Genomic DNA, 14,140 nt, shown 5'->3' on the forward strand with positions numbered 1-14,140 from the left:
GAGTTTTAGGGTATATTGGTGTATATGCTGGGTGGGTATATGGGGTTTTACGGTATAGTGGTGTGTGTGCTGGGTAGGTATATGGGGTTTTAGGGTATATTGGTGTACATGTGCTGGGTGGGTATATTGGTATATATGTGCTGGGTGGGTATATGGGGTTTTGGGGTATATTGGTGTGTATGTGCTGGGTGGGTATATGGGGTTTTAGGGTATATGGGCTTTTTGAGGTATATTGGTGTGTATGTGCTGGGTGGATTTCTGCTGAGCCGCCACTTCCGCATTGTGAGGCCCATACTTGGGCAAGCTGGAGGCTCGGCCGCTGATTGGCCGAGCGCGGGGTTGGCTGCGTGACCCGGATGATCACTCTGGGCCCCGAGGAAGGAACCGTCCGCGAGAGCGCCGCCGCCAACCGTCACCGCCGCCATGGTGAGTACCGGGGGCCGGGCCTGAGAGAGAGAGAGGCACCGGGGCCGGGGAGGGGGCAGCTTGTCCGGCTGTGTGCCCCACCCCGGGGGGGAATGTCTGTGTTAGAAACCGCCCCCTTTATTTGTGTGAGAGAGGAGCGGAAATCGGGGCGGAGAGGCGGCCCGACCTCCATTCCGCTGCCCTCCTCCCTCCCCGGTCTCTGCTTCCCTCCCCCCCCCCCCGAGCCCGGCCACCCTTTTCGAGTCTGTGGTCAACCCCCCCCCCCCCATCCCCCAGTCACACACCCCGATCTCCCCTCCCCCCACCCCACCTTGCGCCTCCCTGTACCAGTGGAGGTAAACTTCCTGCCCCAATGTTGTTCCTCATTCACACCATGTCTGACTCAGTGAGGGGACTTGTCTGCCGTCTTCTCTCTCTGGGAGTGTCAACAAGCCCGCTCTCTGTGCCAGCAGCTCACAGCCTTCAGGGGCCCCTTCAACTATTTTGTCGCACCCTTATGTTCTTTGGCGTTATGAACCTTCCAACCACTGAAAGGGAACTCGCCTCGCCAAAAGGGCAGTTGGGTTCCTGTCTGATGTCAGGTTATTGTGATCTCTCCAAGTTTCCCATTGTGCGTCTTCCAAGAAAATGTGGCTCAAAACACAGGACAAAGCTGCTCAGCCTCCTTCCAGGGGCTACTAGATGGGTTTCAGGCACCTTTCTCTTTAACTGCTCAGTCCTCACCAGTGTAATTAGATGATTATCTAACTCATTAATTTGCAACTTGTGGACAGTCAGGTTGCACTGCATCTTGCTCACTGTCAGGTACTATGTTTCTGGGGTTTATAAGCCAGGCTTAGACCAGTGGATTCTGATCTTTGTCCTTGTTCAATGAATGATACCAACACACTCAAACTATCCATGTTTTGGGGAGGTGATGGCCTAGTGGTATTATCACTAGACCATTAATCCAGAAAATCAGCTAATGTCCTGGGGACTTGGGTTTGAATCCCACCATGGCAGATGATGGAATTTGAAATCAATAAAAAAATATCTGGAATTAAGAATCTGCTGATGACCGTGAATCCATTGTCGATTATCGGAAAAACCCATCTGGTTCACTAATGTCCTTTAGGGAAGGAAATTGCTGCCCTTTCCTGGACTGGCCTACATGTGACTCCATAGCCACAGCAGTGTGATTGACTCTCAACTGCCCTCCAAGGGCAACTAGGGATGGGCAATAAATGCTGGCCAACCAGTGACGTCCATGTTCCACGAATGAATTAAAAAATGTCCTTGTATATAAGATGTTTCATCAGAGAGTTGGATGTGTACATCCTCTGGACATTTGAATGTTTGTAATTTACCTCCTTGTGTGTATTACTAAGTATTTTGGCCTCCATTCCCCCTCCTTCCCTCATTTCTATCATTGGCACATCAGAGATGCTTGACTGTAAAATGAGGAAGTTATCTGGATGACAGATTGGGTTCATGATTTGTTGGTGATTAACCAATACATATCTTGTAATGTTGAAGATTCTTTTTGCAGGATCTGTTTTCTGAAATTTTTGAATGGCTTGCATTGGGGAAATTCGCATTTTTGTTCACTTATTTTCACCAATTAAATTTTCCAAGATGTCATTTAGCGTCTGCAGTTCCTGGTCTGAAAAAGATCCCTTTGTTGATCAAATGCTTGCGGCAACAGGTTTGTAACTGCTGATGAGTCTTTTGGTTAGGAAGAGGATGGTGGGGGTAGTATCCAGGTTATAGCTCAATCTAAGCTATTGGCAGTGTTTTTGTCTTGACATGACTTGAATGCATGTAAGATTATTTACAATAGACTGCCATTCCACTTCTGCCTTGATATTTGTCATGCTGACGTTCTCATTTCTTGCTAGTTTGAATTGAAAGGAATGCTGAAAGCTTTGAATTCAAATATTCCCTTGTTTTTAACACCTTTTACACAGGCTGAAAGACTCTTCTTGTCATGCTCTTAATATTTTGTTATTAACAGGACTTCAGAAAAACATAATGGGTTTTTGAATTTTTTAAATGCCTTTTGCAGTTGAATTGCAAAAGTCAGTATAGTGAGAATATAGATTTTGTTTTCTTCAAATTTGGACTGTGTTGGAAGAGTTTTGTAGATTCTGATGCTTGGTTGAAGTATTGATGGTTGTAAGTCTCATTTCATGGCGGGAACAGTTTCACATGATGACTCACAGCATTGAAGCCTGTAGTGTTTCCTCTATTGTAAGTAAGCCTTGCGACAGCACCTCTTCAAATGGATCCTTTTAACTTATTAATCTTGAAGCATTTGAGAGATACTTCATGATGCTTTTTCATCACCTGATTGTTCTTAATGTTCCTCTATCAAATGCTATATATGGATGAGCAGCTTTCATTTTTGGTCTTTTAAAATACTACCCTGAATCCCTTCATCAGGTGTGTGTGTGGGGCCCAAGAATTACTCACAGTTGCCCAAGCCCTTACTGTGCAGAACCTGCCTCATCTCTCGTACACACAGATCAGTAACTTCTTGGAGGATGGGGGAAGAACAGACTGAATAAAGGAACTTGCATTTAAAAGTATCTTGCGTGACCATGGGATATCCCAAAGTGCTTTAGAGCCAATGAAGAACTTTTGAATAGCAGAAATTGTTACAGTGTAGTAAATATGGCAGCCAATATGCACACACAAAGGTCCCACAAATAGCAGTGTGGTAATGATCGGATTTTCTTTGTGATTTTTGGTCTTGACATCAAGTGAACTCCCTGCTTGTTGAAAATGTTGCATGGGATCTTATACATCTGCTTGAGAGAGCAAAAATGAGCTCTGTTTAACATATAGTTAAAAGTCTGTCTGACAGTACAGCACTGCTTCAGTATTGCGCTGGAGCCTAAATTATGTTGTCAAATCTGTGGGAAGAGACTTGGACCTACAGTCTTCTGACTCGGGCATAAGTAGTGTCACTGATCCTGGTTGTTTCTATAGCTTTTTGAAAAGTTTGGGATGCATACCCTTTTTAAGTGGATGTGGTCTGCCTGCCCTCGAATTTCTCCCTGGTGCTCTCATTTTTTGTGTAATATTTGCGACTTGGACGAGAGACTGTTCCACATTTTTTGTTGTGTGTGAGGTCGCAGCTGTTCTTCCACCGTGAACACGCTGCTCCACAACCTCTGGCTTCGCATCAGTCCCACACTTAAGATATTTGAGCACCAAGTGTGGAGGGTGATGGGCTTGTCAAAGAAACTTCTTGTGGATTTGCTCCTGGACCTAGCCATTAATGGCTATCCACATGAATAAACCTGTTGGACTTTAACCTGGTGTTGTGAGACTTCTTACTGTGCCCATCTCAGTCCAACGCCGGCATCTCCACATGTCCAGATTGGATGTTGTTTTTCGGGGGTGGGTGGTGGTGAAGGGGGAGGATTGGTGGTTTTCACTGCAGCTGCCTACCTTTCTGTGCCTGAATAGACCTGGAGAAGCAGTATTTGGTGTATGCTTGAGATTATCTCAAGTGGTGGGCATCTCTAGGATTGTAGAGTGTAGTAGAAAATGGATGTATTATTTAATTTTATATTCTTTTGTTTTGTCACTTGATTCACTATTAGTTCTACCCTCTAAAAGGAGGACATTATTCAGCTCTTTTTGTTTCATGGCACTGGAAAAACTCGGTGTCTTGTTTATGATTTTGTTAATTAAAGTGGTGTGGAGTGTAACTTGCAATTAATTGTTGCTGCCACTATATTTCTTTTGTGGGGGGGGGGCTGTGAAGGGGAGTGGCGGCACAGTGGTTAGCACTGCTGCCTCACAGCACCAGGGACTCGGGTTCGATTCCAGCTTTGGATGACTATCTGTGTGGAGTTTTCATGTTCTCCCCGTGTCTGCGTGGGTGTCTTCTGGGTGCTCTGGTTTCCTTCCACAGTCCAAAGGTGTATAGGTTAGGTGGATTAGCCATAGTAAATGCGAGGGGATAGGACGAAAGGGGGTGTGGGCCTGGTTAAGGTGATAAAATGCTCCTTTGGAGAGTCAGACAGATTTGATGGGTTAAATGGGCTCCTTTGGCACTAGGGATTCTATGATTCGATGGGCTGTCGGGAGAAGGAGTAGACTTACTAATTTTCTTTACTACCTGTTTAACTCTGTTCTGAAATGTATGTTACTTAAAGTTTGAAAGAGGGAAGATTAATATGGAGTTGGTGGCTGTTTCTGAGCCTCAAAGTTCCTGTTGCTTGACCTTTTCTCAATGATGGAAAGTAATTTCTGATGTGCCAGTAACTTTACTGAAAAGACATTGAACTTTTTGTGCAAGTTGACTCACTACTAGCTTGACAATGTAAACTATCTCACTTAACTATTCACATTATATATTAATGATTTGGAAGATGGAAGTGAATGCATTATCTCCAAATTTGCAGATAATACAAAGTTGGGTGGGAGGGTGAGCTGTGAGGAGGATGCAGAGATGCTTCAGCGTGATTTGGACAGGCTGGGTGTGTGGGCATGCGCATGGCAGATGCAGTATAATGTGGATGAACGTGCGGTTATCCACTTTGGTAGCAATAATAGGGAGACAGATTATTACTTGAATGGGTGTCAGTTGAGAAAGATGGATACTCAATGAGACCTTGGAGTCCTCGTCCATCAGTCGCTGAAAGTAAGTGCGCAGGTAGAGCAGGCAGTAAAGAAGGCAAATGGTATGTTGGCCGTCATAGCGAGAGGATTTGAGTAAAGAGATAAGGATGTTTTGCTGCAATTGTATAGGGCGTTGATGAGGCCAAACCTGGATTATTGTGTGCAGTTTTGGTGTCCTTATCTGAGGAAGGATGTCCTTGCTATAGAGGGAGTACAGCGAAGGTTTACCAGGCTGAATCCTGGGTTGGCAGGTCTATTGAGGAGAGACTAAGTCGTTTAAGATTATATTCACTGGCGTTTAGAACAGTGAGAGGGGATCACATAGAAACTTAAGAAATTCTAACAGGGCTAGATATGGTAGATTCAGAAAGAATGTTCCCAGTGGTGGGGGAGTTCAGAACTAGGGGTCATAGTTTGAGGATAAGGGGGTAAACCTTTTAGAACTGAGGTGGGGAAATTTATTCGCGCAGAGGGTGATGAATGTGTGGAATTCACTACCACAGAATACAGTTGAAGCCAAAACGTTGTCCGATTTCAAGAAGAAATTGGATATAGCTCTTGGGGCTAAAGGGATCAAGGGATATGGGGGGGGCGGTCAGGATATGGAATTTGATGATCAACCATGATCAAAATGAATGACAGAGCTGGCACGAAGGGCCAAATGGCCTATTCATGCTTCTAGTATCTATATAAACTCCCAGACCAAGAAAAATGATGTTTATTTTCTTTTATACTATATTGCTCTTTGATTTTATTATCCACCCAGTTAATGGCAGTTCTATTATGCTCAAAGCACTTTTATCTGGGTAATTGTGATAAAGCAGACATCTTTGATTAGATCCAAGAAATTCACCAACTCTTAATTTACATCGAGGTTGTGTCTTGATGTTATGAGAATGTCCCAGGATAGTTTGAGGGTGAGTCAGCCTAGTTAGTTGTTAACACCATGCTCCAAAAGTGTTTGGATAGTTGTTTAATATTTGTTCAAGACCTGACTAATGCATTCGGATTCTCACATCCCTTATCTCAGTTAAGGAATTTAGTTTTTTTTTACAGAACATAATTTTTCCATTGTACTTCACCTTTTAGCTTGATCAGTAAACAGCATGTTGCTTCAGACAGCAGGCCTGAATATTTGGTGTTAAAACAAGTGCATTTCTGAATTTATGTTTGGAGCAGCCAGATCTGGTCCAAAGAATGAATTATTTGGAGAACTGAGAGCACCATGAATAGTGCCACTTTTCTTACTGTGTTGTTCCACTGAGATTACTTTACTTTATGCATAAAAGGTTAATAGTCATGGAGTTCTAGCATGCTTAGAAGGAACAGATTTGGACCAATGGTTTCCAAAGCTTTACACTTTACTTTCACTTAACCGTTTACTCAAATTCAGGGTCATGGGCAGTTGGAGCCTATCCCAACAGACACTGGGCTTAGGCAGGGTATACCCAGGACAGGATGCCAGTCCGTCACAGGGCACACACACACAGACAAACTGAGGGCAATTTACCATGGCCAACCCCAAAAGCTTTACACCATTGAGTTTCCTCACCTCATATCAGGGTCTATTGAAGACCAATTGATAGAAAATGATTCCCATGATTAGTTAGTAACTCCATTACTGTTGTATAATTCGACCACCAGATTGGTTAAGGGCAAACTAGATGGACCTTGGTGTACTTCGCCTAGCAATTCTTCTGTTCCTAGCGTGTCCAGGGCTTGAGAACAAAAATCCAGGCTGACATTCTGGTGCAATACTGATGCAGTGCTGCATTGTCAGGGATGCCATCTTTTGGAAGGGACATTAAACCAAGGCCCCGTCTGCCTGCATGGGTGGGTGCTAAAGATCCCATGGCACTATTTTGAAGACTTGCTATCTTTTAGCCAATATTTATCCCTCAATAACATCGCAGAAGTAAATTATTTGGTCATCATCATATTGCTGTTTGTAAAAGTGTGCTGTGCATAAACTGGCTGCTGCATTTCCTAGTGTCTGTACTTGAGAAAGTACCTTGTTGGTTATAAAGCACTTTGAAATGTCCAGTGGTTGTGAAAAGTGCTACATAAATAAGTCTGACTTTTCATTTTTTTTGTAGGAGGAAATGGGTGCAAGAGTGTTAAGCTAACTTCTGTGCACATGCTGTTTGACTGCTATTTAATACCATAGCAGTATTACGGTTGAGTCCATGTATAAAGTTGTGTGTAACCAGCTGTTCAGATCTGTTGGCATGAGGCTGATATAATTGGCCTCCTCTTGGTGAATCTGCTTATGTGGATGTAATGCTAGGAGCAAGCACTTGCTCTGGCACTGTAAGCAGAACATATTCTTAAGTGATAACTGTTTGCATCTCGCTTTCTTTCCTTCTATCCAATGCTGTATATTCCAGCACCATCACCAAAACCATTCTGGTGTGTAGGTATTGTTTTAATTTTCCTTTGGACTTATTGCACATTAATTACTCTCTGAAAACCTAGGGGATTTAATGATTCAGACAGGATAGTGTATGTAGTAACTTAATTAAAAATACTGTGGAAACATAAACAACTGAGGCAGACAGAATGTATTGTATGCTGCCATGAAACCTCAGGAAAAGGCTCAAGATTTGGTTTATTTCCTTTTTATCTAATAGCGTGCAGTCTCCAGTTGTTAGTTGTCCTAGCATAACCACATTTAACATAGGGAAAATATTTTTCAAAGGCTTTTAACTTTCAGGAAACTACCTTGCATGAAGTGTAAACCCTCTTCACTGGCTACAAATTTGTGTTATGCCATGAATTGAATTAATCGGAGGTTCATCAGCAAAGATTTGGTATTGTGCGCTGAATATTGCAGGGAACTTTCTTTTTGCAATATTATAGATTCCTGTGTATGTTGTTCAGTATATATTTTAACCAGTTTTGACATCTCTTTGAGGTCCACATAGTTCAGCCTTCAGGCCATCTTTTGGAGCCTGTAGGCTGCAGACAATATGTGGTAAAAAGCTACCTTGTAGGAACTGGCAACGCTCTGTAATTGCATTAATCGATCAGCTAATGGTTGTATTGAAGGTTCCTGGCCTGTGTATTGTTCGCTGGAATACAAGATCTCAAACTGATGTTGAAAACAATTGGCAGTACCTCATGTTTCAATTTGCACTGTGACAATTCCAGTTTAAAAACTTCTGGAACATGTCTTGCAACTAAAATGGTATAACCAGAAATTTTGTAAGCATTGTACTGTTTTGAGGAAGTTGCTGTGCAAGATTTTTTTTACGAAGCTTGAGTGTACTCCTCTCCTGAAATGTCATGGCTGACATTCCAGACAGTAGTGAGGGAATGCTGCACTCTGAGGTGGCATCTTTCAGTTGAGATTAAAAACTGAGGTTCTTTCAAGTGGACATAAAGGACCATCACTGTGCTATTTGGCCCTGGTGTTCTGGCCAGTATTTATCCCTCAATCTGCATAATTAAAATAGATGAATTGATTTACTTAATTGCTGTTTTGTGGGACTTGACGTACAAATTGACTGGTGCATTTCCAGTTTATTACATCAGTGCTTTAATAGAATCATAGAATCCCTACAGTGCAATAGGAGACCATTCGGCTCATCGAGCCTGCACCGACAACAGTCCCACCCAGGCCCTATCCCCTTAACTTCACGTATTTACCCTGCTAGTCCCTCTGACAAGGGGCAATTTAGCATGGCCAATAGCCTGCACATCTTTAAAGGGAAAGACTCTTAGTACGGTAGAGGATCAGAAGGACCTTGGGGTCCGGGTCCACAGGACTCTAAAATTGGCCCCGCAGGTGGCGGAGGTAGTTAAGAAGGCGTATGGTGTGCTGGCCTTTATCAATCGAGGGATTGAGTTTAGGAGTCCGGGGATAATGATGCAGCTATATAAGACCCTCGTCAGACCCCACTTGGAGTACTGTGCTCAGTTCTGGTTGCCTCATTACAGGAAGGATGTGGAAAAGATTGAAAGGGTGCAGAGGAGATTTACAAGGATGTTGCCTGGATTGAGTGGCATGCCTTATGAGGATAGGCTGAGGGAGCTCGGTCTTTTCTCCTTGGAGAGACGTAGGATGAGAGGAGACCTAATAGAGATAGATATATAAGATGTTGAGAGGCATAGATTGGGTGGACTGTCAGAGGCTTTTTCCCAGGGTGGAAATGGCTGCTACGAGAGGACACAAGTTTAAGGTGCTTGGGGGTAGGTACAGGGGAAACGTGAGGGGGAAGTTTTTCACACAGAGGGTGGTGGGCGAGTGGAATCGGCTGCCGTCAGTGGTGGTGGAGGCGAACTCAATAGGGTCTTTTAAGAGACTCCTGGATGAGTACATGGGACTTAATAGGATGGAGGGTTATAGGTAGGGATATGTTCGGCACAACTTGTGGGGCCGAAGGGCCTGTTTTGTGCTGCAGTTTTCTATGTTCCTATGTTTCTATCTTTGGAGATGTTTAGTTTAAAATGAATTAATTTAATGTAAAGTCCTTTGGAACACTCTGAGGGAGTGAAAGATGCTATGTGGATACATTTCCTTATTTCTGTTGTGTATAGTTAAGTCTATGAAAAGCAATTGGTTTGAATTTAGTGCTCATCGATCAGGAGATTGCTTGTGAAATGAGTTTGAAAAAATCACTTTGCACGTGCTGTCAATTTCTTGTTCTCCATGTTAATCTTTTGCTTGTTTCACTTTCTTGGGGTGAACACAGTAAGAGTTTTAACAACACCAGGTTAAAGTCCAACAGGTTTATTTGGTAGCAAATACCATTAGCTTTCGGAGCGCTGCTCCTTCGTCAGATGGAGTGGAAATGATGGCGTGGAGGGAATGAATGCATAAATAACATTGAATAAATGCTGTACAAATTGCACAGTATATATATTCCTGAGTTGTTTTGGTCCACAATTATGTGGAGGTTGTAAAGGTATTTGTATAGTCAGAAACGTAATTATTCCTAATGAATGTACTCAACACGTGCAAAATGAAACTCTGCCACAAAATGGGGGGAAAAAAAGACTTGGCTTTTAATATTGGGTGCGCCATGATCATCTTTACATTTTCTGGAAAATTTTCTGTAAGCCTTGTATGGTTAATTTTGGACTTGCCCTTTAGTCCTAACAATTCATCATGTATCAAACAGAAAATGCTGGAAACATACAGCAAGCCAGTGAGTGAGACCAGGGGAGTTCACATTTTAGATATGTCAATTTTCAGGACACAAATGCAATCGAATTATAAACTTGTATGTTATTTGAATGGATGCTGACTGACCTGTGTGTTCCAGCATATTCTGTTTTTTTAATGGATATTTCTCTCATGTCAGCTGTGAAATTAAAGCCACATCAACTTGAGTTAATTCTCAGGAGCAACTAGCCAATTTACTGTATAAAGATCTTGTTATGAATTGCACTTCAGTTTATTTTTCTTTTTGATTCTTTGTCACTGCAGTACAAATGTTAAAGTCTTTCAGCCAGCATATTTTTGTGGGTTCCTGATGCCTAGTCTTTGGTGAAAATATTTCTCACTAATGTTCCACAGCTTTAACATTTGTCTTACTGACTTTTCAATTTGCAGTAAGTCTTGAACTTCCTCTTGGAGTTCATGCTTGGTAACACAGCTGATTTTTAAGTTGGTTGATAAAATCTTGTGAATATGCGATTTCTTCAATGATCTGCAAACTCCACAGGAAGTGCTTGAGCTTCTATGCTTTGGTTGTCAACTGCAGATATGCAATTTCCTCATAAGTTGAGGAGTGTTAACAAAATGGTTACCTTTAGTGGCAGCATTTCTTGGATCCATAACTGGGTTGTTGGCACCCCTTTTCAGATAACTGTCATGTTAGTTGGGGTTTGGTTTCTTGTGACTGGAGAAACTGAGGCAATTGAGGATCTGCCCGCATGTGTAGTTCTTTGAGAAAATGCTTTAGCTCCAGGTAAGAGGAAATATTCTGCCAGTGGTAATATGCTGATTTGGGATTGCACATCACCAAGACATGCGTGCTGATCCCATCCCAGAGATTTGGTTTAATCTGAGGCAACTAAAATGTTGTGGTTTCCAGAGTTGAGCCAGCAATGTACTATGTCATTTACCTGGCGACTGCTTCCTTTTGAATACTTATGAAATGTGCTGTGTGACTGTCATGTATTCATGAAACACTTGTAAAATTTGATGGATTTTAAGAAATGTATTAAAGAATGCTACATCTACATAATACCATATAATGTTGCAAATGATGTGTACAGCTCCAGCAATTCAAACTAGTAAGAGAGTAAAGAAGCAGATAAGCTGATTTTAAAATTTAGTTTTGAAAACCTCTTCAAAATAAATATTGAGTAAGAATATTTCCAGGGACTCGGGTTCAATTCTGGTCTTGGATGACTGTCTGTATGAGGTTTTCACATTCTCCCCACGTCTGTGTGGATTTCTTCCGGGTGCTCCAGTTTCCTCCCACAGTTCAAAGATGTGCAGGTTAGGTGGATTGGCCATACTAAATTGCCCCATAATGTCCAAGGATGTGTAGATTAGGTGGATTAGCCATGGTAAATGCGTGGGCTTCCAGTGATAGGGTGGAGGGAAGGAGCTGGTTGGGATGCTCTTTCAGAGGGTTGATGTAGACTCGATGGGCTGAATGGCCCTCCTGCACTGTAGGGATTCTATGGTTTTATTTGCTTTGGGTGCAATTGGTAGTCTGAGCACACATTTTGAGACTTTATTTTACCTTGAGTTTCTGCTCAAACTGGTTTCTTGGTAAAGTTTGCTGAATACATATAATAAGCCTATCTACCATCTACAAGGCACAAGTCAGGAGTGCGGTGGAATTTTAAAATCTTGCTTACCGTCGCCCCCATCCCCCACTCCACTAGGGCTACCTGTTACATGTCCTAGGTTGCCTTTTGACACTGCTTAACTTTGCTCTGCCATTTACACATTCTGATCTCTTAATGTGTCGCTATTAGCACCCTTTTTAGCCATGATCACCACCGTTTACATTCCCTTTGTCCTTTTGTCTATGACATCTTTATCAATTCCTACCCCCCTCACACTAACAGTATAAATATCACCCTATTTTCTACTGCCTTCAGTTCTGACGAAGGGTCATCCAGACTCGGATGCTGTCAGACTTGCTGTGATTTTTCCTGCATTTTCTGTTTCAGATTGCAGCATCTGTTTTTGTGTCAGTGTGATGGAATATCCTCCACTTGCCTGGTGAGTGCAGTTCTAACAACACTGAAGAAGTCTGACACCACCAGGACAAAGTTGTATGATTAGCAGCTCTTGCACAAACTGTCACTCCCTCCACCCTGGTGCACAGTGGCAGCAGTGTGTACCATCTACATGATGCACTGCAGGAAACTCACCAAGGCTCCTTAGACAGCAACTCCTAAAGCCACAACCATTTAGAAGGTCAATAGATACAATGGAATACCGCCATCTGGAAATTCCCCTCTAAGCCATTCACCATCAAGATTTGGGAAAATATCATTCCTTCACTGTTACTGGATCAAAATCCTGGAACTCCCTCCCTAACAGCACTGTGGATTTACCTACAGCACATGGAGTGTTTCAAGAAGACAGCTCACCACCACTTTCTCGAGAGCAGTTAGGATTGGGCAATAAATGCTGGCCTAGCCAGCGATGCTCACATTGTATGAATTACCAAAACAAAATCTGAAAATGGGTTTGGTAAGAAGTCTCGCAATACCAGGTTAAAGTGTAACAGGTTTACTTGGAATCACGAGCTTTTGGAGCGCTGCCCCTACATCAGGTGAGTGGAGAGGTAGGTTCACAAACAAGGCATATATGGGCAAAGACACAATTGCAAGATAATGGTTGAAATGCAAGCCTTTACAGGTAATCAAGTCTTTACAGATACAGACAATGCGAGTGGAGAGAGGGATAATCGTAGGTTAAAAAGGTGTGAATTGTCTCAAGCCAGGACAGTTAGTAGGATTTTGCAAGCCCAGGCCAAATGGTAGGGATTACATGTAGTGTGACAGGAATCCAAGGTTCCAGTTGAGACTGTCCTCATGCGTATGGAACTTGGCTGTCAGTTTCTGCTCGGCGATTCTGCGTTGTCGTGTGTCTTGAAGGCCGCCTTGGAGAACGCTCACCCGAAGATCGGAGAATGAATATCCTTGACTGCTGAAGTGTTCCCTGACTGGAAGGGAACACTCCTGCCTGGCGATTGTCGCACGGTGTCCATTCATCCGTTGTCGTGGCGTCTGCATGGTCTCGCCGATGTACCACGCCTCGGGACATCCTTTCCTGCAGCATATGAGGTAGACAATGTTGGCCGTGTACCAGTGGTGTTCTGAATTGAGATGATGGTATCCATGTCGATGATCCAGCACGTCTCCACTTGCACTTTCTATACCTGTAAAGACTTGATTACCTGTAAAGGCTCACATTCCAACCATTATCTCGCAATTGTGTCTTTGTCTATATATGCTGTGTTTGTGAACCTACTTCTCCACTCACCTGATGAAGGAGCAGCGCTCTGAAAATGCTTGATTCCAAATAAACTTACTGGACTTTAACCTGGTGTTGTGAGACTTCTTATTGTACCCACGCCATCCAACGCTGGCATCTCTACATCATGAAAATGGGTTGATTGCAAAAAATAACTTTGAAGTAATATACAGAACTATTTGCAGTTTATGCTGGGGAAAAGTCTTCAGTTTCCTAGTCAATTTGCATCATATTCAAAAGTTTTTAGATCATGTCTATACGTGTTCTTGTGCCTAAGATAACTAGTTTAAATTCTGAAACAAAGCAATCAGTGGAAGCTTCCAATGGTGATTGATCTGAGGGGAAGCCAGTTTTGTGGCTAGCTTCTATCATAACCCAGTGGATACTGCGCCATAATTTTTTAAACTTAAAGTTGTCTGCATTAAAGGTGGTATATAAATGCAAGTTGTTGTTCGTGGTGCACCCATTCCTTGGCAGTCGTGACTAAATCTTGTGAACGTGGATTAGACTGATTTTGTTCTTCATCTGGGATGTTATATTCGGGGAGTTATGCACAATCCATGAATTGGTTAAACTGCATATTTTAATATCTGATTGATTCTAAAACTTGTAAATAATATGAACATCCTTTTTGCCGTAAGTTGTGTT

At 42.6% G+C, this 14,140-nt stretch overlaps 1 protein-coding gene across 2 annotated transcripts in view; it reads left to right on the plus strand.

Annotated features, from left to right (window-relative positions):
- The first annotated feature begins 271 nt into the window (after window positions 1–271).
- Window positions 272–14,140, plus strand: part of capzb (capping actin protein of muscle Z-line subunit beta) — a 110,261-nt gene continuing 96,392 nt past the window's right edge. Inside the window, exon 1 of one of the 2 annotated variants that reach the window (XM_078238935.1) lies at window positions 272–426. In XM_078238935.1, coding sequence (XP_078095061.1) covers window positions 424–426 — 3 coding nt within the window. In that variant the 5' untranslated portion in view covers window positions 272–423. The remainder of the gene's footprint in view (window positions 427–14,140) is intronic. The other variant, XM_078238936.1, reaches the window with a different exon arrangement.

Source organism: Mustelus asterias, chromosome 22 (genome assembly GCF_964213995.1).
Source record: "Mustelus asterias chromosome 22, sMusAst1.hap1.1, whole genome shotgun sequence".
Taxonomy (NCBI): Eukaryota; Metazoa; Chordata; class Chondrichthyes; order Carcharhiniformes; family Triakidae; genus Mustelus; species Mustelus asterias.